This window comes from Montipora capricornis, chromosome 9 (assembly GCF_036669925.1).
Source record: "Montipora capricornis isolate CH-2021 chromosome 9, ASM3666992v2, whole genome shotgun sequence".
NCBI lineage: Eukaryota > Metazoa > Cnidaria > Anthozoa > Scleractinia > Acroporidae > Montipora > Montipora capricornis.
The window spans coordinates 36888968-36913967 of NC_090891.1; the positions used below are offsets into that span (position 1 = coordinate 36888968).

General features: G+C 40.2%; 3 protein-coding genes across 4 annotated transcripts in view; 1 reads left to right on the forward strand and 2 right to left on the reverse strand.

The window, feature by feature from the left end:
• Positions 1 to 6690, reverse strand: part of LOC138015478 (cholesterol oxidase-like) — a 9584-nt gene extending 2894 nt beyond the window's left edge. Inside the window, exons 1-4 of the mRNA XM_068862543.1 lie at positions 6598 to 6690; positions 4015 to 4261; positions 2058 to 2548; positions 691 to 1194 (exon numbers count right to left, since the gene is read on the reverse strand). Coding sequence (XP_068718644.1) covers positions 691 to 1194; positions 2058 to 2548; positions 4015 to 4261; positions 6598 to 6636 — 1281 coding nt within the window. The 5' untranslated portion in view covers positions 6637 to 6690. The remainder of the gene's footprint in view (positions 1 to 690; positions 1195 to 2057; positions 2549 to 4014; positions 4262 to 6597) is intronic.
• A 5756-nt stretch (positions 6691 to 12446) lies between these two features.
• LOC138015986 (uncharacterized) lies at positions 12447 to 19390 on the forward strand. The gene is made up of 8 exons (XM_068863138.1): positions 12447 to 12528; positions 13208 to 13285; positions 14038 to 14140; positions 15041 to 15264; positions 15979 to 16081; positions 16976 to 17199; positions 17914 to 18016; positions 18912 to 19390. The coding sequence occupies exons 2-8, from the start codon at positions 13216 to 13218 to the stop codon at positions 19261 to 19263; spliced, it is 1179 nt and encodes a 392-aa protein (XP_068719239.1). The 5' UTR covers positions 12447 to 12528; positions 13208 to 13215; the 3' UTR covers positions 19264 to 19390.
• A 3041-nt stretch (positions 19391 to 22431) lies between these two features.
• LOC138015790 (uncharacterized) overlaps positions 22432 to 25000 on the reverse strand; it is a 14468-nt gene continuing 11899 nt past the window's right edge. For both annotated transcript variants that reach the window (XM_068862902.1, XM_068862901.1), the window contains one exon: positions 22432 to 23793. In XM_068862902.1, the coding sequence (XP_068719003.1) occupies positions 23605 to 23793 (189 nt within the window). In that variant the 3' untranslated portion in view covers positions 22432 to 23604. The remainder of the gene's footprint in view (positions 23794 to 25000) is intronic.

Genomic DNA, 25000 nt, shown 5'->3' on the forward strand with positions numbered 1-25000 from the left:
TTGACTACTGCGGGGAAATGGAAGCAACGATAAAAGCGATGGTTTATCGGACGTTTTCAATATGGCGAGAGGAAAGAAAGTTGGCGCGAAAGGCGAGGTAACCAAGCCATGCCTACTGACAGTATTGGAGCAATTGCAGAGTACCCCGCAACATCTCAGTCACCACTGTTGTTTCCCCAAGCGGCATTCTTTGAAGAACGAGTCGGAATACAATAAAGTTTATTCTTATTCAGTGAAATGCAAACGAATTGCGGGGTATTCTGCAATTTAGCCACAGACGTCTTCATGTGCTCAAACTTATCCAGTTCGTCGGTCCATTGTCCTTCTTTTATGAATTAACGTCGGATAACAAGCGGAATTGGTCGTCGACCAAACCATGGACCACTTTCATAATGGTGACCACATTTAGACCTACTGCCCTCATTTTGAAACAAAAATTATTTTGAAATTGGCTCGTCGTAGCGAAGCTAGAAAGGCTTATTAGCGTTAAAACAGAAGAGTGTTTTATTTGGCCGCCATTTTGAAAGAGGTCTATAGGACGATTTGTTCGTCTTGTAGTATGAAAACGGCTAATAATCCTTGAAGCATAATACTTTTTAAAACAAAAATTTGGATCGCGCACACGGCGCCGCTAACCAGGGGCGAAGATGGCCATTTATCTCTCAATAAAGTAATGACTACTAAAGTTACCTGAAATATTCTCTCAAACATCTCATTTGAAGGGTATTTTTCAATGCCTATAAGGTCTGCAGCAAAAGGCAGAGCGACCGAATAAGGTCCAGCAAACATCGAAGGAGGGTTAAAATCCTCTAGAACAAAGTGATTTTCAAAGCTTCCTTTTACGACTTTGCTGAAGTCGGCAACAGCAGTGATAGTCGGGCCTGGTGGATGCTTGGTATGAGGCAAGTCTTTAGTTTCAACCCCAACCGTGTTCGCGAAATTGTCGCCATTGAAGCTGGTCGCCAACACGTCTCCATTTGTTGAAAATCTTTTGCCAAGCTCATCTGATACAGGGAGTCCTCTTTCTTTAGAACGCAAAAGTATTTTCGTCGAACCCAAAGAACCGGCACCCAGAATGACACGAGTTGCTTGCACATAGTGCTCGACCTCGTCAGAATTATCATCGTCCACTCGTTGAAAGCCGACGATCCAACCTGTTGAGTTCTGAGCCTTCAACACTGCTGTCACCTCAACCTTTAAAAAAGGGGATAACGAACTGACAATGTCAAATTACAATAGGACGTTTTCAACCAACCCCTAGAGACACCAATAACAATAGAGAAATGTACGACTTCTGGTGGACGAGTAAAGAAGCTAATGAGAGATCTTTTGTTTTCGCTTACCAACGTGGCGACGATGACGTCACGTGAAAACCTGCCAATCTCTTCTTTTTTTTTTTTCACCGGAGTGAATGTAATATCTCTTTCATAAAAAAAAAACACATTGTTGTCTTTAGTTTCAGCATTTTTTATCAAAACTGCCCCGAAGGTGGTCTCTAAACGCCGTTTACCAATCTAACTCGAACATTCCAAACAGACTGAATTATACTGACACAACCTGTCTGAATGTGTGTTGATTGATAGCACATTTCGCCGTTCTTTCCTTTTGTTTTTCATATGTACGGAAATAAACTACATTTTTATCAATTCATAGGGACCAATTTTGCATCTAACATGAATTGTTATGAGATTTTTCCTCGTTAATCATGTCCTATGGACGTAACGAGACAATAGCCACAAAACGTAATAATTGTGCTGCACGAGCGACACGCATCATTCTGTTGTCGTATTCTACATGACAAAACGTAACATTGACAAACTTAAGGTTTCACAACGTGAGCATACACGTCAGAGTCAATCTTTCATTCTATATTTTACTTTAAAACCTCTCGTTCCGATTCAGTAATAGAATAATTCACCCATATATACTGCGTAATGTCGACGAGGAGGAATAATCGTAAATTTACGACCATAATATTTCAGCTTGTTTAGCACTTAGCCTCAAATGAGAGCCAAGAACAACTCTGCTCTATCAAATATAAGCAGATCAAACCATACCTCTGTGAATATCTCAGCTCCATGCGCTTTTGCATCTGGCAAAAAGTTCGTATTTAACGTGTTCTTAGCCCCAACGTTACAACCTGCGACACAATTTCCACAAGCAGTGCATCTGGGCTGAGGCACTCCCACGTGATTTGGGCGCTTGTCTTCAAATGTCACGAATAAGGGTGTCTTGTACAGTATCTTATCCAGGTCTTCGATATCAAACCCACCAAGAGCTTCCTTCATTCTGTCGATCTTGTGTAATTGGGGGTAGTTATCAGGGTATGGCCTTGGCTTGATCATGTGGAAAAAATGCTTTCGATCAACGTTCATCATTTGTCCGATGTCATTTTGCAGTTCCTTTGGCCAAACCGAGTCCTGAAAAACCGCGGGATCCGCATCAAGTGCTACGTTGGCGTTGATGAGAGAGGTCCCTCCCAGGCCACTCCCTTGAATCACGGTCAAATCATCGGTAAAAAAGAAATCGAATAGCTTGTTTGCATTCCCTGTTTTAAGATAAATAGACAGCTTATTACATATAAGCATTGCAGCCACTGATTGAATTTTCCCTAGAAAATCCCTATGCAAGCGCCAAAAATATACTTAACTTATACGTAAACTTTCCGAATTAAATATACTGTAAAACTGTTTAATATCTGTAGATGGTTTTCACGTTATGTCATCTCCAAATTCAGTTGGGGTCCTTGCTGCAAGATCTGGGGGAACTTCAAAGTATCCTTGGCTTGCACCTGAGATCAAGTCGGCCATGTTGTTGTACTGAACAATAGTGAAAAAATCTTTTGGGAACTTGGCTTTATTATTATGCAAAACGCGAGAGACATTTTACTTTTGTTTTGTACACTAACATGGTCGTCTTATCACGTGAGTGCAAGCTAAGAATGAAAATGACAGGGGATTTTGCAATTGATTTGCTGGTCGTTGTCGGCTCCCGTTTTTGTGTGCTCTCTGTCTTCAACGTAATGAGTTACATGAATTTTCCTCCATAATGCTGAAGGAATTTTCCTTTATAATCCTCTGTAATATCTACGAATAAGTCTTTTATCTTACAATGCTTAAAAACACTACAAATCTTCAGACTTTGGATGCGCTATGGAGTACGTCACCCGGCTAGCAGAGCCTTTCTTTTGCTTGCTCGATTTTGGCGTTCTCGAGAAAGGCTCTGCATGAATCGAGTAAGATCTTTATTGAATATGCACTGCATGTTGCCAGGATACAGTCTCGAATCCAAGCCTAATATGCCAGATCTCGCCGCCATCTTGGTTTTTCATGGTACAGCGGGCTCAATTATAACCATCGGTTTTGTCACTAAACGGACGCTCGCACTGGAAAAACCGGTTTGAAGAGAGAAAACAAGATTGACTAGTCCAGAAGCTCGGGCTGCTGCGGCTACAAAGAGTTGACGCGATTCGAGAGCCTCCTTTTCTCCTCCTCAGTAAAGAAAAAGACAAAAGGAGGCTCTGCTCGCAGGGTGGGAGTACGTATACAATCCAACTAAGGCGAAATTTATTAAACAAGAGGTTCCTCTTAATGGACCTTTTTACGTGTACGGCGGCCACTTTGATTTCTATAAAGTTGTTTCGAACGACATTATGGGATGCTCAGGGGCAAATTGATATGTATTTGCCCCTTGGGCATCCCATAATAGCTATTTAAAACAATAGAAATCAAAATGTCTCCCGTTTCTGCAAAAAGGTTTATTTTAGCTGCAAGGCTGTCTGAGAAAATATTAAATTTGCACCTGACAATTTAAAATGTGAACCAGAACTATCGAGGGTACTACTCCCTCTTCATCAGCGGTTTGAAATTCGAGAGGCGAAAATTTAAACTTTCCTTTACCATTCATCCCCAATATTGCGCTGCACAGTTTCTTCGAATTTATCTTGAAAAGATTATACCTTTTATCAAATCATCTTTTCATCAAATCATCCGAGTTAATCTTACCGGTACTTACCTTTCTTCTCCTTTTTCCCACCAAAAGTGGTTTGAGTTTCTTTCGCCGCGTCCCTGAAAGTCTCGGGAAACTGGCCAGGATGCCACTCCTTTCCTCTTTCAAGCACGCAAACAGACTGGCCAGCTCTTGCACAGCGGCTCGCTGCAATAGAAGCGCCATAACCAGAACCAACAACGACTACGTCATATCGAGGCTTGAGAGCTTCTACTGGTGAGGCTAGCCGTGGAAACGGTGGCCATGCGTCCGGCTGAAATGTTGAAGATAACCATTAGGGTTGACTAGTCAATAGACCATTTTACAGTTGTAGCTAAGTTACCTGGCCTAAGAATGGAAGCGAGGCTGCCGGTGACCTTGTTTTGATACAAACCTCCGTGCTTTTGTAATGTTAATATGGACTAAATAGAATTACAACAACACAATTTACATGATAGAGCGAGTTTCAATTGAGTGTCGTAAAACCAAAACCAAAGTAATTACTTTGGCCAATCAAAAAGGACTGAGACAATCCAGTAAACCAATCAAAACTCGAAGTAATTACACGTAGCCGACACAAAGCGCGGGAAAACGTGCATGCGTGAGCCACGATTGGTTTTGCTTTCACTTCTGATTGGTTGAAAAAGTGGCCAGAGAACTTTGAACCAATCACAGAGTGAAGTAGATGCAAAACCAAAGTAATTCGCTAATTACTTTCAACATTCAATTGAAAACCGCTCTGAAAGCAGTGTGGGCTGCATCAATACAATTAAGGTCACCGTCGGCCTCGCAGCCATTCATAGGCTAGGTTGCTGAGTTAACAACTGTAAAATGGCCTGTTATACCTTTACTCTACACAGCCATAATCCGAGGTTGATTCCATACTGCACAAACGTGTCCTGCATACGTCATTAGAGCTGGCGTAAGCATATTAACTTTTTGATGTAACAAAAGGGCTGGGTTTCCGTGCTGTTGCCCCCGCGTTCGTGCTTGCGTCGTATGTATAACCAGGCCGCAAAGCATTTTGAGTTAAATTTAAAATAAAAGTTACGATAATATGATAAAAAGATATGATTAAGTTTAAATCAAGTGAAAAAAAGACTATCCTAAAGTAAAAATTCTATGCCGATTCGACAAAGTCCTGACCTTTCTTCAAAGCCATAAAGGGAGATTAAGGTTACGCGAACAGGATGGTCACACTTGACTTAATCCGCGTCATAGGATGTGCTTCTTTCTTTGTCTGCGTTCCGTATACATTAATTATAATATTAAAAACTCATAAAAAGTTGTCTCTTATTTGCTGCGACTGCTTCGAAATCTCTCAAAAGTTTATAGAATACTTCGCTCTCGGACCAATTGTGATCGAAAATGTCAACATTTTAATATGTCCTAAACCAAACTGCAATTGACATTCCTAAATTCTTTTAAGAGTTTGTCTTTTTAAGAAAAGATGAACTAAAATGTCTCGGATAAAATAAACTAAAAGTCAATCTTTGTTTGACTTTTCCTCGATTCTTTTAAGAATTTTCTTTAAGAATTCATCAATAACTGAGAGAAAAATATATTTTTTCTCTCGGTTATTGACGACGACGAAGGATTCCAAAATTCTGTATTTCAATTTGAAGACCAAATAGAACATGCAGGTTAAAGGTGAATAACCTTGCGCAACCTGACAACAAAGAAATGCCATGGAGACACCGAATTATGCGTTGTTGAAATCGTGACCGAACTCGGACGGCGGAAGGCGAGCCATTTGGTCATTTTTGCATATATTTTGCTAAATAAACTGATTTATTTGATTTGAAGTCAACAACCCACTTCTATTTACTGCACTACGTGTCTTATGGCGAGCAATGGAAATGACTTTCACCTGTGTGCGGTCCTAAATTAAAAAACTGACCATAGTTCTCCGTGCCGATTACCAGCAAGATTCTTGCGTTTACTGATAGAACCCCGTGAATTTTGTAGCACTGAGCCTGTTTTCGCATAATTTGCTATTAGGACTTTGACAGCAGCTAAATTCTTCTATTCTTATTTGCACATGAATAACGTATATTAATATATTGTTATTATGCTTTGTCCCTTTGCCACTTAAAAGGCCCTGTTAAATCCGCTCTGTTTTCCGTACTTCTAATTCTAATCAATAATCTTATAAGTTCCAAGGTCGAAAATATGTCGATTAAAAATTTGGGTAAATAGCTGAGTCGATGTGGGAAAAATAATTCGCTGCATGTGCGGAACACATTTTAGAGCATTTTTACTGTACTTTGCAAAACAAAGGATGAGTTAATTGAATTTTAACGCCGGAGAGCGTGAGTGTACGACAGTGAAGTGTTCATTCTAATAGTTTACTTTAAGGCAATTCCAAAGCAATTTATTTTTCAGGTTACTTTGCTCAGAAAAAAGATCACGAACGAGAAGAAGAAATCGCGAAGGACTTACCAAGGTGAAATGGAATAACTGTCGTTTTCGTATGCTATTATTATCGCCGGGCCTAAACTCTCTAAAACTTGTGTTAAGATCTCAGTTATATATATATATATGCTTGCCGACTTTGTTTAATTTTTGTGTGTGTCTTCCAATCAATGTGCTTTTTTTCTAGTCACTTACCGCTCTAGTTCTCGGATTCCTTGATGGTGCGCTTCCCATATCACGTCTTCACACCAGAGACTGTCAAACTTTACGGTATTTCTCCGACTCAACCGCTCACTATATTAAGAAACAATATGAATAAAGTTGTTTAAGTCGACTCTTAAGTCAAGGCGAGCTAGCAATATGATTGGCTGTTTGGTAGAAAGCGTATTTCGCACGTGCGACTTCTAGAATGACGTGAGACCTAAGGAAGTATTGCATCATTGAGAGTGCTGGGTCTGCTTTTCAGTATGAGTAGTAGAAGAGCAATGGCAAAAAAACGCATGCGATGTCACGGTCCAGATGTTAACTTCTCCTATTGCAAAGTATCAAGTAGAAACGAAATTGGCTCCAAAACTATTTCAATTACATTTACCAACAATACAGACAAACTAATATAATTTTTTTATTCAGTATTATTTTAAAACACCTACGATGAAGTTTGCGCACGAAAGCAGATACTTTTCGCTCGAGGGTGAAAGAAACCCCAGACTTTAAATTTCAATAACTTATGAACGGAAGAATAAGTCGTGAAAGAAAAACCGATATGGAATTGGAAAAAGGATTTGAAATATTTGGATGCGCGAGCGATATTTTCTAAATACTAAGTTGGAAAAAAGATAAGCTGCAACGCCCTTTTGTCTAAAGACAATAGAATATGTCCCAATGGGTACAATTATCTAATTTGTTTATACCTTTTCTTGTTGCTTGGTTGCTGCTATTGGTAATCATATACAGCCATGATCACAGACCATAGAGCAAGAACAATTGCGCGACAACTTCTGTGCGTCATGGTGATTTTCACGGTTTGACGACAACAAAAGAAAAGAGAGGTAAACTTTTTATTTCCATGCGCGGCTTTTCTGCAGCCTACTTCTCTAACGCGGCATTCTGAAACGTGATAACTTGGCCATTAAAATTTCAGACGAATGAATTAAGGGATTAGTGGCTTAACTGCAGAATACCCCGCCACTCGAAGTTGTACCCCTTAAAATCCGGATAGTTGGCTACGCAGTTTGTGCTCGCTCCATCTTTTTCATAAGTTTTTAGAACGAGAGGCTACAGGGCCACGGGGCTACGGGGCTACGGGGCTACGGGGCTACGGGGCTACGGGGCTACGGGGCTACGTGGCTACGTGGCTACGTGGTCGACATAATATACATAACATTTTTATATAAACATCACCAAATATGCCGCTTGCATGGTCCTTGCTACCACAGTCCCGTAGTCGCCAAAATGAATAAGCACTAGTTTACTGATTAAGCCTAAGCGCTCGTTGCAGTGATTAGGCCTAAGAACTCTCATAAAATTTTAGTTTTCATTTTGCGGTTCGGTCAACCACACTTTTCACGAGATCATGTGAGGAATAAAGCACTCGTTTACTCAGGACTGATTAAGGTTAAGCGCTCGTTGCAGTGATTTGGCCTAAGAACTCTCGTAAGATTTTAGCTTTCATTTTGCGGTTCGGTCAACTACACTTTTCACGAGATCATGTGAAGCATAAAGCTCTCGTATACTGATTAAGCCTAAGCGCTCGTTGCAGTGATTACGCCTAAGAACTCTCGTAAAATTTTGGCTTTTCATTTTGCGGTTCGGTCAACTACACTTTTCATCGACTACGGAACTGCGGACCACGGTACCACTCCATTTTAACACTTATTTCATTGTTCATCGACTGCGGGACTGCGGACCGTATACGTAGATTTGAGGAAGGCGTGAGTGGCCGGGTATTCTGAAGTTGCTCCCAAGAACGCTACCCATGAATCTAACTCGTTCTTTAATCAATGTGCCGAAACAAGAACGCTACACATGAATGTAAGTCGTTCTTTAATCCATGTGCCGAAACAATAATCCTTGAGCCGAAACAAACACGATACACATGAATCTAACTCGTTCTTTAATCAATGTGCTGAATCAAACTAGCAGACACTTTGACATTAACATAACTCGAATCTAACTCGTGCTTTAATTCATTTGCCGAAACAAACTCGCTAACACATGAATATACCTTCATTAGTAAGACGTGAGCAGTTTGAGAATATTTCAAATAAACAAAACTCACTACTACATGAGAAATAATCAAAACTGTTTCGTATCATGATAACCTACCATACGTGCAAATAATGCAATACAAATCTAAGCGTCTTGAATGTTTGTTCGATACTGTAACTTCGTTATTTCATTACTCACATTGTCTAATCATTCAAATTTGTTTCTTAATGTCTTTTAAAATGCTTTCCACAAATCTTCTCTACTGTGGATATATCTCCATTTGAATTCCGCTAAATACGATGAATAATGTTCTTTTTTGCAACCGTGTGTTGGAAGCTTTGCTTTCATTTGCCGCCAATGACTCTCAATCTTGTTTGTATGAAAACCCTCTTGCTTAGCCCCGTAGCCACGTAGTCACGTAGCCACTTAGCCCCGTAGCCACGTAGCCACGTAGCCCCGTAGCCACGTAGCCACGTAGCCACGTAGCCACTTAGCCCCGTAGCCGCGTAGCCACGTAGCCACGTAGCCACGTAGTCACGTAGCCACGAAGCCACGTAGCCCCGTAGCCACGTAGCCTCGTAGCCCCCTAGCCACGTAGCCCCGTAGTCCCGTAGTGAGTCTATTTCTCGTTTTAAAAACATAAAAAAAAAAGAGCGTGCACAAAGTGCGTAGCCAAGTATCCGGATTTTAAGGGGTACAACTTCGAGTGGCGGGGTATTCTGCAGTTACTCCGGATTAGTTTCTAAACTGAGAAACTTTGATGCTGTGCCGGTAGGGAGAGAAACTCGAAAATTTGGTTTTGGCAATCGCGAGGTAAATTAATTAACCACCGTAAAAAATATTTCAGAGGTTGATATCCCTTTATCACTCGTTTGGTAAAACTAAATTTTTCGTTCAAAATTGTGCTTGTGCAGCTGGTGAAAATCAGCGTGTACTGCTACAAATTGATTTGTAAACAAGAAGTCTGGAGTGGAGAGACGTTCGTCTGTTCAAGCAGCAATATTCCCCAAGGCTTACTGATGACGGCACATCCCGGTCAATGACGCATTCATCTGAGTCGGCGACATTATTTATTCATTCCAAGAGTTGGTGCATTCAGCAGCTATTCAGTGCAGTAAAAGGGTCTTTGGTAACCAAACAAACTCATCATTTCTTGTTGTCAACCAATGCGAAGGTGTTATTAAGCTTTTCAAACAACGCAAAAAGTATTGCACAACAGTGACCCTTTAAAGTAACCGGTGCATGGCTGCCATGCGCGGGGTCGTGAGGTCGACTCCGGCCGGACCAACACTCAGGGTCTTATAACTGAGCAGAAACTGCTGCCTTTGTAACTACATTCCCAAGTGGTTAAACGTAACGTTCACGTCTTCTTGGATAAGGACTATAAACCGTGGTCCCCGTCTCAGAAACCTTGTTTAAAAAAAAACTCTGTGGGACGTTAAAGATCGCAGACACTGATTGAAAAGAGTAGGGAACGGAGTTGTTGCGGTCTGGTCTGATGTACGGCCACAAGTTCATTAGCCGATATGGCTATTAATGAAAGAGAACCCCAATTTTTGTAAGGTCGGTCGTTGCTGCTCTTTAAAAGGCACTTGCTTTTGTCAAATATGTATAAGGCCGACGTGGTAAGTTCAAAGGAGTCACGGTTGGGTAACCAGGAATCAGCGTTGAAGCCACTTCGACGCTTTTAACGGATTCCAAAATCAGCTAGAGTCTATCCTCTCTGAAAAAGCTTATAAAAATTATGGATATATGACCCAAATAAAGTAAGATAGCGAAAAATAATTAAGAAAATCTTATGATGAAATAATAAGCTGCAGGAAGGACGGGCTAAAGAAACGAAAAAATGTTATAAACTTTAAGACTATTCCCATTCAGCCAACCATTTGCCCTCAGAGCTACTGTAGTTTCTCCTGATCACAGTCTGTCTAAAATTATATAACAAAATTGAAGTAAATAATTGAAACACGGGCAAATTGTGGGGTAAAATGAATGCACAGTTTTCGTATCTCATTTGTAGATAATAAGAACGTATCCTTAGTGCAGTGCTCCTTCATTGCTTGAAAACTTGCATCATAGTTCGTTGCATATATAGAGAATACTAATAAAAAGAAAGTAAACAACACACTGAGCTTCAAAAATTCACTGTTCATTCATGCAACAACTACGTCACATGTAACACAAAACACCTGAACTAAAACTAAATTTTTCCCATCTCTGATGGTTTAAGTTTACCTGTTCACGGTCCTTCAGCCGAGACTTAGGGTCGTAACGAGGTATACAGCGATCAAAGGCCTGAAGAAGGCCAGGATCCGGGATCAGAACCCTGGGATCTGGAATCACAACGCGCGGGATCGGGATCAGCGGTGTCTTTCAAGGAATCAGGGATCAAATGTTTTCGGGTTTAGGGATCAAAATTCTCATCGTTTTCGGGATTAGGGATCAAAATCCTGGGTAAAAATATGGAATCAGTCACGAAAAAATATAGCTCGTTACAACCCTCAGGTTCATTCATCATGGCTCGCTGATCGTATTCATCCATCAAGTATTTGGACTCGTATGTTTCCTAAAAGGCAAGTAACTTGGTCAAGAAAGTGGTCTTTTGGCCAAGTTTCTGTTGCCAAAATGGCTTCAGGTGACATGCATATGATTTGGAGGACTGGCTTATGTTCGATGCAAATGAGCCCACAAAACCATGAGAAGGCAGACATTTTTCCCTGCGTTCCTTATTAAGTGAAATAGCGCTAGTTTTTATTTTAAGAACTTGTTAAAATACATTTTTCGTGGTCTGTCTTACCGATGTTATGTCTTACCAATGTATTTCAACTTAATTGTCAATTTTCACTCGTGAATTTGCGCGGTCCGGAATCCTTATCAGATATAAGGCGAGATTGCTGTCATCGTTTTGTTAGCGAACGGTGATGCCCAACGAGTTTGCCAAGCAGAAAGGTCTCTGATGAGTCCCTTGGTCGCGATGAAACGAGCTTCGTAAGACTAACCACGAACAATGTATTTTCACAAGTAACTGTCAACTTTATTGTCAAGGAACTTGTTCCATCGTTAAATGAAGAAATGAAACATTAAAACATTTTGCGTCTCATCATATCGTCCTATGCACTGTTAATGAAAGAAAGAAAAATATGTATCGCTAAAAAAATGCAACATGAACTTGTCATGATATAATTAACGCTTTCTTGAATCTGACCGCAGATGGTTTTCACGTTACGTCATTGCCGCCATGTTGGTGGACGAAAACAAAAGATCTCTCATTAGCTGCCTGCTTTTGTTCGTCCACCAGCAATTCTTCGTCCTGCAGCTTGAGCGGGTGAAATCGGCGCGATGACCATGTTAGTGTCAATAGGCAGACAACACAGCGGGTCTTGGATTGGTTAAGAAAACAATAGCATTAAAACGTTCGACAGAAACATGGAACCCTGACCCTTATCACAACAGAACTGCGTCTTTCAACTGTCCAGGGAAAAGAGATGCTGTAAAAATATTGTTAGGAAAGACCCGTGCAAATGGTTCTACATTAATTTATTTCCTGAGGTAACAATAGCCCTTTTCACGGTTAGTTTTTCTCATTTGCATTGTAATGTAATCTAACGCGGATACGAGCAAATTTCGGGTTAAAACTACAAAATAGCCCGAAATTGCCTCACATACATGCTACATTATATTGTAATGCAAATGAGAAAAACTAACCGTGAAAAGGGCTATTGCAACTGTTTCAACCAAACATTGACGCGTTAAATTAAATGACAGTGTTTTTTTTAATCTAGCATTCAAATTAAAACCTCAGGGGGTTAACCCACTCAACCAAATAAATAGAGAAACATTCTCCCCTCGTCTGGACACCGTGCTCTTGCTGTACAAGCCTATTCATTTTTTACCAAACACAAGTACAAGTAAGAACAAGTAAGTACAACACAAATCCCGGCTTTATTTCCCAAGTTCAACCTCGGTGCAGACTTTGTAGCTTTACTTGAAGGTAGCACTGTTGACAGTGTTGACTAAGCTCTAGCCTCGCGTGTATACTTCTCCATGGCCAAGCCGGTTTCCACGTTACCTGCTTTGATTTTATATTTAAAGTAGCTCCCTTCAGAAAATATTTGAGCACTTGCTATAATTTGGAACTCAAGACCCCATTTCGTCTTCCAGCTAGTTTCATTCGTTTCTCTTTTCGAGCACATGAATTGCTGCCGACTAGTTATAAGATAGCCTTTCTGACAAACAGAAATTCCGCTATGACTGGTCACTACACATTGTATTTCTACTGTTCGAACAGTTGTGTTTTTTTCCATGATTTATTTGAAAACTATCCAATAGTGGATGGAGGTGTGACCATCCGTTGCATCTGCTTGAGCCGTTTACTTTACCATCATCGTCGACCTTGAACTGTGCGTTTACACGATTCTCCGGATACGGTAGAGAGGTGAAACGTTTCGGATAACGACCAACGTTCAGTCATTTATCCAGAGGAACAATAGTTCCAACGTACATAAATAATTTCTCTAGTTTAAATGGCAGAATCTTCCCTAAACTTTTGTTTTTTAAGATGAAAGCGATTATTTAATTTGTTCCCTTGTGTATTCAGGCGTAAACATGGAAAAGCTAGTTTTGCTTGCTATAGCAATTTGCTTCTTTGGATTCGTTTCTGACGTTCTTCCTTCAGGTGAGGTCCAATTTGAATTTTGGTGTTCAATACAAGTAAGTAAACATATCAGTTTACAGCTCAATGATTATGTCGCTTTTACCAGGACAACAGAAACGGCAGAAAAAAAAAAGAGTGATCTTTCTGGTCTGCAACAGACTCCAAATTATCCACCATGTTGGTGGACGAAAAATAGGCTTCTTTTGTTATCTACGTCTCTAGAGGCTGCTTGCAAACCACCTATATGGGCCAATCATTTTCTCAAAACGATTCTCTAGTCATCGTAAATGAACTCTAGTCATACCGTGTTAGCGTAGCAAAAACTTTTGTGACATCTTAACTAATTGGCGCTATTTAACAATTAGACCCGTGGCCCTTGAGGGCCAAGGGTCTAATTGTTTTAGTATCAACCATTTAGTCGGACAGATAAGGCAATGAAGTTAGCAAATGCAAGTTGAAAATATATTTATTTGGGAATAAAACGAAAGAGAGCCTCACGCTTTACTCTACTCGAGGACTATTACTAATAGTCCTAGTAGTGTAGCCAATCAAAATGCAGCATTTTTGCATTAGTCCACTAGTTGGGTCATACTAAGGTAGTTAAGCCATTGAACGCGCCACTTTATTCCTCTTCATGTATTTTATTCTTCTCTTTCTTAAGAGAAAATAGAAAAGTTTGTATAACGCAAAACGGCAAAGTCCAAACAATTAAAATTAAACGAGCGTTTTTTTCACATAGTTAAATATGGTACATTAATCTTTTTTTCATAAAGTATCCGCAGCACATTTGGCTTGCCAAACCTGTGGCACAAACCTACTACAGACACCCCAACAATGTGATGAGTCAAATGAACAAAGGAACTGTTCAAATGCAGCGTAAGGATTATCTTGATTATTTTGGTTTTGTTGATTTTTTTTTTATTTAACTTAAAATTAATAATTAATGACCCAGTTTGATTGAAAGTTTACTTTATTCCACCCAAACACTCGTTAAGTCATTATAACAGAATAAACTGACTGCAGTAAGGATTTTTTAGTATAATGATAATAAATTAAGATGATCAAACACAAGATTCTCAAGAAAACAAATCTCTTGCTTGAGTATGTTTCATCTACACCATGAAAGTGTAATTTAAGTGGTCACACCCGAAGTATTGCCGTAAAATACCAGGAAATTATTCAAGCTTCTTCACAATATAGTCAATTTCTAAGGCGTATCAAGTTAAACGATGGCATATCCGTCTATCAGCAACTTAAGCTGATTGACGTGAGCTCTAGCTATTAATGAAAAACATAGCAACTGCATCAAATTGTTTGCTCTCGTTTTTTTACGAGCTACGAGTATAAAAAAATCACTCCTTTTTTTTCTTCAGATTTTGAAAATGTGTTTGCTTAACACCTGACTGGCAAAATTTGAGCTTTGATTTTTTTATTTATTTAAGGCTGTTTACGTGGTTTTTTTTAAGGTTTGGTTTTCACGGTCCGCCATTACTCAATTTCAAAGCTGACCGATTGGAACTCAGAGCTTGAAATTTCAGCATGTAAATGCAACTTGATCATGATAGAGTTTAAAAAGACGAGAGCCAGTGCTGCACATTAATTCAACCGCGAAAACACGCATTGCATAAACTAGTGAGTCTTCGACGTCATTTTCTCCTCGTCCAGCCCTAAGAGAGGCAATGATGTTTACAATCCAGTCTTGCTGATTTTCCCCTCTGCTTTTACGGCTAATATTGAGATTCCCTTAACGATTTTCATCCTGTTTTCTTTGTCCAGCGCTTGCTTTGCCGCAACAGCGGAGTTAGCCAACGGAACACACATCGGAATTAAAGATTGCTATGAGTGGCAGGGAAACTGCACCCAAAATACAGCTTGTATGCAAGGAAGCAACCAAACTGGAGTAGTATTCCAACGCTGCTATGCCACATGTTGCACAGACGTGCGCTGTAATACCATGCTTCCTTCCATTGCCAACTTAACTTCGTCTACCACTCCTCAAGGTACTACCTCCACCGGTACAACTGGTACATCAGAACCGGCTACCACCTCGGGCGCTCTCAGCAAAGATAACTTTAATCGTTTTTTCCTTTTCCTCACGTCAGTTCATTTGATCTGCTTTGCTTACTAAGCACAGCCATAACATTAAAATTCTCGACCTTGTCCCTACAGTTAAAACTTAGCAATAAAAGTTATGCATTGTCAGTGATTGTAATACAACAAACATGAACAAATAAAAGAATTATGATATGCATCAAATTCTTTAAGTTCTCAAGTGCTTTGGTTAACGCAAATTTAAGTTGAGTCTCTTATGCATTTCCTTGTCGGTTTTTCAACAAATCACACATTTTTAAGGCGAAAAAATACAACGGCTACAATGGGCCCTTTGCAGGATTGTTTCCCTTGTAGCAGAGGTCTCTTTCCTTTTGCATCCGCTTGGCTGACGAGTACGGGAAGAGACCTCTGCAGTGGGGTCGATACTCACTTTGATCCAACCGCCATCCATACCCGTGGATGGCACTCTTCAAACCGCATGCTCCATGATATGTTTGCTGACTTTGACTTGAGCCCGGCCCGCTGAGTCCCGCGCATTTCTTTACAGTAATTCCGCTAAGTGAGCCCACACACCTAAAAAGCATCACGTGAGAATTCGGTCGCCAAGTAACGTTTTTTTCACATAGTTAAATATGGTACATTGATCTTTTTTTTTCATAAAGTATCCGCAGCACATTTGGCTTGCCAAACCTGTGGCACAAACCTACTACAGACACCCCAACAATGTGCTGAGTCAAATGAACAAAGGAACTGTTCAAATGCAGCGTAAGGATTATCTTGATTATTTTGGTTTTATTGATTTTTTTTTTTTAATTTAACTTTAAAATTAATAATTAATGACTCAGTTTGATTGAAAAAATTACTTTATTCCACCCAAACACTCGTCAGTTATTATAACAGAATAAACTGACTGCAGTAAGGATTTTTAGTATAATGATAATAAATTAAGATGATCAAACACAAGATTCTCAAGAAAACATCTCTTGCTTGGGTATGTTTCATCTACACCCATGAAAGTGTAATTTAAGTGGTCACACCCAAAGTATTGCCGTAAAATACCAGGAAATTCAAGCTTCTTCACAATATAGTCAATTTCTAAGGCGCATCAAGTTAAACGATGGCATATCCGTCTATCAGCAACTTAAGCTGATTGACGTGAGCTCTAGCTATTAATGAAAAGCATAGCAACTGCATCAAATTGTTTGCTCTCGTTTTTTACGAGCTACGAGTATAAAAAAACCACTTCTCTTTTTTTTTTCAGATTTTGAAAATGTGTTTGCTTAACACCTGACTGGCAAAATTTGAGCTTTGATTTTTTATTTATTTAAGGCTGTTTACGTGGTTTTTTTTAAGGTTTGGTTTTCACGGTCCGCCATTACTCAATTTCAAAGCTGACCGATTGGAACTCGGAGCTTGAAATTTCAGCATGTAAATGCAACTTGATAGAGCTTAAAAAGACGAGAGCCAGTGCTGCATATTAATTCAACCGCGTAAACACGCATTGCATAAACTAGTGAGTCTTCGACGTCATTTTCTCCTCGATCCAGCCCTAAAGAGAGGCAATGATGTTTAAAATCCAGTCTTGCTGATTTTCCCCTCTGCTTTTACGGCTAATATTGAGATTCCCTTAACGATTTTCATCCTGTTTTCTTTGTCCAGCGCTTGCTTTGCCGCAACAGCGGAGTTAGCCAACGGAACACACATCGGAATTAAAGATTGCTATGAGTGGCAGGGAAACTGCACCCAAAATACAGCTTGTATGCAAGGAAGCAACCAAACTGGAGTAGTATTCCAACGCTGCTATGCCACATGTTGCACAGACGTGCGCTGTAACACCATGCTTCCTTCCATTGCTAACTTAACTTCGTCTACCACTCCTCAAGGTACTACCTCCACCGGTACAACTGGTACATCAGAACCGGCTACCACCTCGGGCGCTCTCAGCAAAGATATCTTTAATCGTTTTTTCCTTTTCTTCACGTCAGTTCATTTGATCTGCTTTGCTCACTAAGCACAGCCATAACATTAAAATTCTCGACCTTGTCCCTACAGTTAAAACTTAGCAATAAAAGTTACGCATTGTCAGTGATTGTAATACAACAAACATGAACAAATAAAAGAATTATGATATGCATCAAATTCTTTAAGTTCTCAAGTGCTTTGGTTAACGCAAATTTAAGTTGAGTCTCTTATGCATGTCCTTGTCGGTTTTTCAACAAATCACACATTTTTAAGGCGAAAAAATACAACGGCTACAATGGGCCCTTTGCAGGATTGTTTCCCTTGTAGCAGAGGTCTCTTTTCTTTTGCATCCGCTTGGCTGACGAGTACGGGAAGAGACCTCTGCAGTGGGGTCGATACTCACTTTGATCCAACCGCCATCCATACCCGTGGATGGCACTCTTCAAACCGCATGCTCCATGATATGTTTGCTGACTTTGACTTGAGCCCGGCCCGCTGAGTCCCGCGCATTTCTTTACAGTAATTCCGCTAAGTGAGCCCACACACCTAAAAAGCATCACGTGAGAATTCGGTCGCCAAGTAACGTTTTTTTCACATAGTTAAATATGGTACATTGATCTTTTTTTTTCATAAAGTATCCGCAGCACATTTGGCTTGCCAAACCTGTGGCACAAACCTACTACAGACACCCCAACAATGTGCTGAGTCAAATGAACAAAGGAACTGTTCAAATGCAGCGTAAGGATTATCTTGATTATTTTGGTTTTATTGATTTTTTTTTTTTAATTTAACTTTAAAATTAATAATTAATGACTCAGTTTGATTGAAAAAATTACTTTATTCCACCCAAACACTCGTCAGTTATTATAACAGAATAAACTGACTGCAGTAAGGATTTTTAGTATAATGATAATAAATTAAGATGATCAAACACAAGATTCTCAAGAAAACATCTCTTGCTTGGGTATGTTTCATCTACACCCATGAAAGTGTAATTTAAGTGGTCACACCCAAAGTATTGCCGTAAAATACCAGGAAATTCAAGCTTCTTCACAATATAGTCAATTTCTAAGGCGCATCAAGTTAAACGATGGCATATCCGTCTATCAGCAACTTAAGCTGATTGACGTGAGCTCTAGCTATTAATGAAAAGCATAGCAACTGCATCAAATTGTTTGCTCTCGTTTTTTACGAGCTACGAGTATAAAAAAATCACTTCTCTTTTTTTTTTCAGATTTTGAAAATGTGTTTGCTTAACACCTGACTGGCAAAATTTGAGCTTTGATTTTTTTATTTATTTAAGGCTGTTTACGTGGTTTTTTTTAAGGTTTGGTTTTCACGGTCCGCCATTACTCAATTTCAAAGCTGACCGATTGGAACTCGGAGCTTGAAATTTCAGCATGTAAATGCAACTTGATAGAGCTTAAAAAGACGAGAGCCAGTGCTGCATATTAATTCAACCGCGTAAACACGCATTGCATAAACTAGTGAGTCTTCGACGTCATTTTCTCCTCGATCCAGCCCTAAAGAGAGGCAATGATGTTTAAAATCCAGTCTTGCTGATTTTCCCCTCTGCTTTTACGGCTAATATTGAGATTCCCTTAACGATTTTCATCCTGTTTTCTTTGTCCAGCGCTTGCTTTGCCGCAACAGCGGAGTTAGCCAACGGAACACACATCGGAATTAAAGATTGCTATGAGTGGCAGGGAAACTGCACCCAAAATACAGCTTGTATGCAAGGAAGCAACCAAACTGGAGTAGTATTCCAACGCTGCTATGCCACATGTTGCACAGACGTGCGCTGTAACACCATGCTTCCTTCCATTGCTAACTTAACTTCGTCTACCACTCCTCAAGGTACTACCTCCACCGGTACAACTGGTACATCAGAACCGGCTACCACCTCGGGCGCTCTCAGCAAAGATATCTTTAATCGTTTTTTCCTTTTCTTCACGTCAGTTCATTTGATCTGCTTTGCTCACTAAGCACAGCCATAACATTAAAATTCTCGACCTTGTCCCTACAGTTAAAACTTAGCAATAAAAGTTACGCATTGTCAGTGATTGTAATACAACAAACATGAACAAATAAAAGAATTATGATATGCATCAAATTCTTTAAGTTCTCAAGTGCTTTGGTTAACGCAAATTTAAGTTGAGTCTCTTATGCATGTCCTTGTCGGTTTTTCAACAAATCACACATTTTTAAGGCGAAAAAATACAACGGCTACAATGGGCCCTTTGCAGGATTGTTTCCCTTGTAGCAGAGGTCTCTTTTCTTTTGCGTCCGCTGGGCTGACGAGTACGGCAAGAGACCTCTGCAGTGGGGTCGATACTCGCTTTGATCCAACCGCCATCCATACCCTTTGGATGGCACTCTTCAAACCGCATACTCCATGATATGTTTGCTGACTTTGACTTGAGTCCCGCGCATTTCTTTACAGTAATTCCGCTAAGTGAGCCCACACACCTAAAAAGCATCACGTGAGAATTCGGTCGCCAAGTAACCTCCGCGCATGCTCAACGCAGTGAGTATCGACCCATGGAAGAGGTCTCTTTTTTCCCATACTCGTCAACTCGCCGAACGCATAAGAATTAAGAGAGACTTCTGCTAGTATAGCAGGGAACAGGATAGTGATCACATGGTACAAAACCGCCATACTGGAACGCAAATTGCATGCTGGGACATCTAAAAAACAAAATAACACTGCAAGGCTGGTTGTACGGCTGTGAGGATATATTTTTTGATTTGTTTTTGCTTTAAATCTACAAATTATTTGCTGGTTAGATCTCCCAAGATCCGGCACTTCAATTTTGTTCAGCTGGCCCTTGCATAAGAAAATGTCTACAAAGAACATTTAGATTAATTTGCTTTGTTTTAGATGTCCCAGTGCGCAATTTGCGTTCCAGTATAGCGGTTTTTGTACAATGTGATCATTATCCTGCAAAGGGCCCATTTCTCAAAAAAAAAAGAAGTTCTGGCTTCGCCTCCCATGACGTTATCTTACGTCCACGAACGTATCCTGCTTTTTCGATCCGCTTTCCTGGAAAATCGTGAAATGGGGTTTTCAGAACCTTCACAGTTTAGGAATTTTGTTGCCGTGTATCAATGTCTCTCAGCGCCAAGGCCGCTACCTAGTGCCCTATGGCAATTCTTCCTCAGGTATGTGAAAAAGACGAGCAATAGAGCAGAACAATATTTTTACCTGGGTTCAATCAAGGATTCCAACTAAGACTTCAAATCTTTACTCCGATAATTAACTTCGAAACTCCCCCTCTAAAGTGCGGTAAATGTTTTGAACTATTGGTAGTCACTTGTCTCGACAAAGGTGATAAATAATAAAAGTTCAGCCAAAAGAGTGGCAAAATCTGCATCGAAGTACCGCAGCAGGTTCCACTTTAATGTTCTCAATTCACGACAACAAGTGTAACAGACAACAATTTGGGGGGTCATAGGGTTAGAGGTGAAGCACTCCCATTGGCAGGTCATCAAAAGGCAGGTTACTGAATTGTCCGGCAAGGAGAGGTCGAGACCCTCTCCAACGGGTTATAAATCCCCAAGGCTATGACAACAAGTTGGCAATGCAAGATTACAAACCTCGCCAAGGGGTTGCAATCCCTAAGGCCACAATCCTGTAAAGAGGGTTACAATCCCTCACATGAGGGGAGGTCCTTATCCTGTCTAGGGTTTCGCCCCCTGCTTTCTATGGTAACCGTGCGTGGTCAGGCACACAACCCTGTTACGGTAAGTTTGTGGGGCAAAGGGTGACCCACGTGGGAACACTTTATCCCCACCCATATTTTATTTCACATGATTGACTAGATCATTATTTTACAAAGCGTAAAAGGGGATTTAATCCTTCGTATTAGAAAAGAGTGCCACTGACATGCAGACACTGCATGAGTCCATGTTAAAATATAGGTCATTAACTGTAACAAAACCACAGATAGTTTGCAACTAATTGCCCATTACATGACCTCGGACATGCTATTGAGGCACGTGGCATGAAAAGAGGAAGGGACGGTGTGAATGCTTCCGCGCTTAAGTGTTTTCGCAATAAAGACAGAATTGGAATGACACATTAGCAAAGGTCGGACTTTGGCATACTAGTCCATAAGCACGCGGCACCTAGAATGCGATTGGATAATAAGTGACGTTCACGTGAGTCGAGGTCGCTCTGTAACAGACAACAGAATATAGCCTTGGCTCAATTACATATCCCTCGCATATCCCTAGTTAATAGACCAAATCGGCTAACTCAAAATACAATACACAAAGAATCTTAAAAGTGTCCCCTATGATAAAAAAATAACTTCCTTATCTTCTTCCGTTTTTTTGAAAGTGTGTTTGCTTCACACCCGACTGGCAAAATTTTGAGCTTTGATTTTTATCCAAAGGCCGTTTACTTTGACTGGGTTCTTTCATATTCCAATATCCACTAGACTAACGAGACAAGCCCCCAGAAAATCGAATTTTTTTAGAGTATTGACATAGTAGTACCCAGCAAAACAAGTAAAAGCTAACCGTCTTCAAAGTGGTTTTTGGACCTGAATACTGTAGATCAGCGCGGCTGTGCTTAGAAACGCTATTTCTTGTTGAACAAAAGCTCTAATTCTGCCTGTTCTCATTCTTTTTACAGTGATAAGCTTGTCATATTAAGATGGGATATTGCGTCGTGTAATCGTAAGGAAATGTCCAATGTCAGTTTGACGGATTGCCATTGATGTTAACCTTGGAGGGCGAAAAGTGACGTCATTTACTCACTAGCTTAAATTTCAGCGTGTGAATGCAGCTTATTATATATGCAAAACGCGAGTTTAAAAGTCTGAAAGCCCAGACCTCCCGTGTTGTATATTAATTCTACACACACATTACATTCTTAAACTAGTGAACCTTTGGCGAATTTTCTCCTCCATCCAGCTCTTTCAAGATTTTAAAGTTAGTAATGGCGGGCCATTAAGTAGGAAAATTCCAGTTAAATAAACAGGTGTCTTTTTGAAATCAAGGCTTAAAACTTTGGTCGCTTAATGTTTAGTTTAAGGGGTTATGCCATGTTATTTTAGGGTGTTTAGGGGAAATCTTTAGTTAATCACGAGTTTTAAACTAGAAAATGGTAATGTGGAATTCCATTACTGATAAAATTCTGATTCTGATTCTGAGCAAAAACAACCTTTATCCAGGCGATGCCATAAACTTGAGAACGTCGGGCCCAAGTGCAATCCATTTCAGTCTTGTCCATTTGTGTCCATTCGTGTTTCACTTTAGTTTTGCTGTATTTCCTTTATGCTGTTCAACCGTTTAATTGCAATGTGTCATTCTACGTTTTGGGCATTTTGGGCGTCATGAAATGACATTATTTTGCGTGAACCCTTTAACAAAGTTTTGAAATCCAAAGAAAATAATAATAATTGACTTTTTCGTCACGGTGGCACTTAAACCCCGAAAAGTTTGAATTGGGTACAACAGTGAGTTAGCCGATAAACGGCTTATAAATTGGCTTATTTGACGCATTGCTCTGCGAAAGCTTACTTCGGTCGACGACTTTTACCAAAAGAAAGCTTAATATTGACTCCTACCATAGTTCAACACTTGTAAATAAACTTGAAGCCTTTCGCTTACAGCGTTTTCGATGTTGAGTACGTAAAATGCAACTATATAGGCGTTGCCTTAGGGTGCTTTCTACGCTTTTCGAACTCCTTCGCAAAACATGTAATGATCATAATGCGCCACGAAACCGCAAATCTCTAAAAGAACTCCCTACTGAACGAAACACGCCTTACTTGTAATCAAAACTCCAACAGTCACTAGAAATTTTATGAAAGAAAAGAAAAGGCAGGGTTCGTATATACGGGTCATGGAAATCCTGGAAAGTCATGGATTTCTAATGTGGTAAAATTGAGGCCTGGAAGTCCTGGAAAAAGAAAATAAATCCTGGAAGATCCTGGAAAATTAGCCCTATGCAAAAACAAGATAAACTTCTTGTCTCGAGTTTTGGTAAACGCAAATGGAACCTGTCACATTTCATCAGTTCTGGAACTCATAAGTAGTCTCCCTCGCAGTCGTTATTAGGGTTTCCTAGGTCATCGATTTTGTCTTGTATCATCCTGAAAAGGTTATGGAATTTTAGGAAACAAAAAGTATACGAACCCAGTAAGGGGTTGTGTCAAAATTAACAACTAGCTCAAACGATGTGTGGCACAAACAGTTGGGTAGAAAATTAAGCTAAACAGTTTTGAAACACAGAGGTGCAAATCCATGATCACTTGTGACCGACAAATGCCAAAGAACATATTGTATATTAATTACATAACAATGGCCTCCTGCTCTCAGTCATTGATTTCAAGGACTGCAAAGTTGGTATGAGCAGCTGGCAAGTCATTGATATTGCTCAGGCAATACACGCGCTTGTATATGAAGTAATGCTCTTCCGGGATTAATAAGTTGTACACGACCATTCTGTAGATGGCTGCAATACCCAGAAAGCCACACACTAAGTGACAAAAAAGCATCGTACCCTGTAACAGAGAAAACTGATATAAGCAGTTGTTACAAAATAGCTTTGAAAGTATAAGACGTGTGCTACAAAATAATGACAATTCTGTGATTGCACTCACGTGATAAGACGGCCATGTTGGTGCCAAAACAACCAGGTGATCTGGTGACGTACTTCGGAGGACTGGGGAGAAAAATTTTAACGCCTTATCCCACAACCGCGCGCGGCCTTATTTTCGAATTCAACGTGGCAGAGGCGAGGTTAGATCTTGTCGGGTCTACTTGAATGTTCATTCAGTAACAGGAAATGTGGTAGACACGTAATGATCTGTTGAGTTTTGTCGATGGCAATACTGCAGGGAGTTTGGAAACAACACCAAAGGCCGCGTGCGGTTGTGGGATACGGCGTTAAAATTTTTCTTCCCGGCCCCCCAAATTACGTCACCAGATCACCTGGAATAGAAAAAAAGTAGTTAAAGTTTTGCATAATAGAATCAAATTCCCAAAAGACTTTTTCGCTATCGTTCTCTTCACCAACATGGCGGCGGTGACGTCATCTACAATCAAAGAATATGAAAATAACATATAAAAATAATATAGATATATAAACAATAGCCTTCATTTGGCGCGAAAATATGCTCGGATATTTGTCCGCGGACATTATCTGTTCCGAGAAGCGAACAGTTTTCCGAGAGCGAAGCTCGAGGAAAACTGTGAGCTTCGAGGAACAGATAATGTCCAAGGACAAATATCCGAGCATATTTTTAAAGCCAAATTGAGGCTATTGTGTTTGTTATCCTTCAAAGCTCCTTCAGCTAGGTTCTATGGCCTTCCTAAAATGCACAAGGCTCGGCAGCCTAATGAAACACCTCCATTTCGACCCATAGTATCTTCAATAGGCACCTACAATTATAATCTATCTAAGTTCCTTTGCGATCTTTTAGAGCCTCATGTCCCGTGTGACTACAACGTCCGCGACACGTTTTCATTTGTACATGAAATCAACCAGTTACCAACCTCTGGGAAGTTTATGGTCTCTTTTGATGTTGAGAGTCTGTTTACTAGTTTACCCCTTGATGAGTGCATTGACTTGGCGGTCACCTACATTTATCAGGGTAATCCTGGCCTTGCGATAAGCCCCACTGACCTTAAAACCCCTTTTTCCTTCGCAACAGCAGGGACCCACTTCTTATTCAAGGGTGCGTTTCATGACCAAGTAGATGGGGTTGC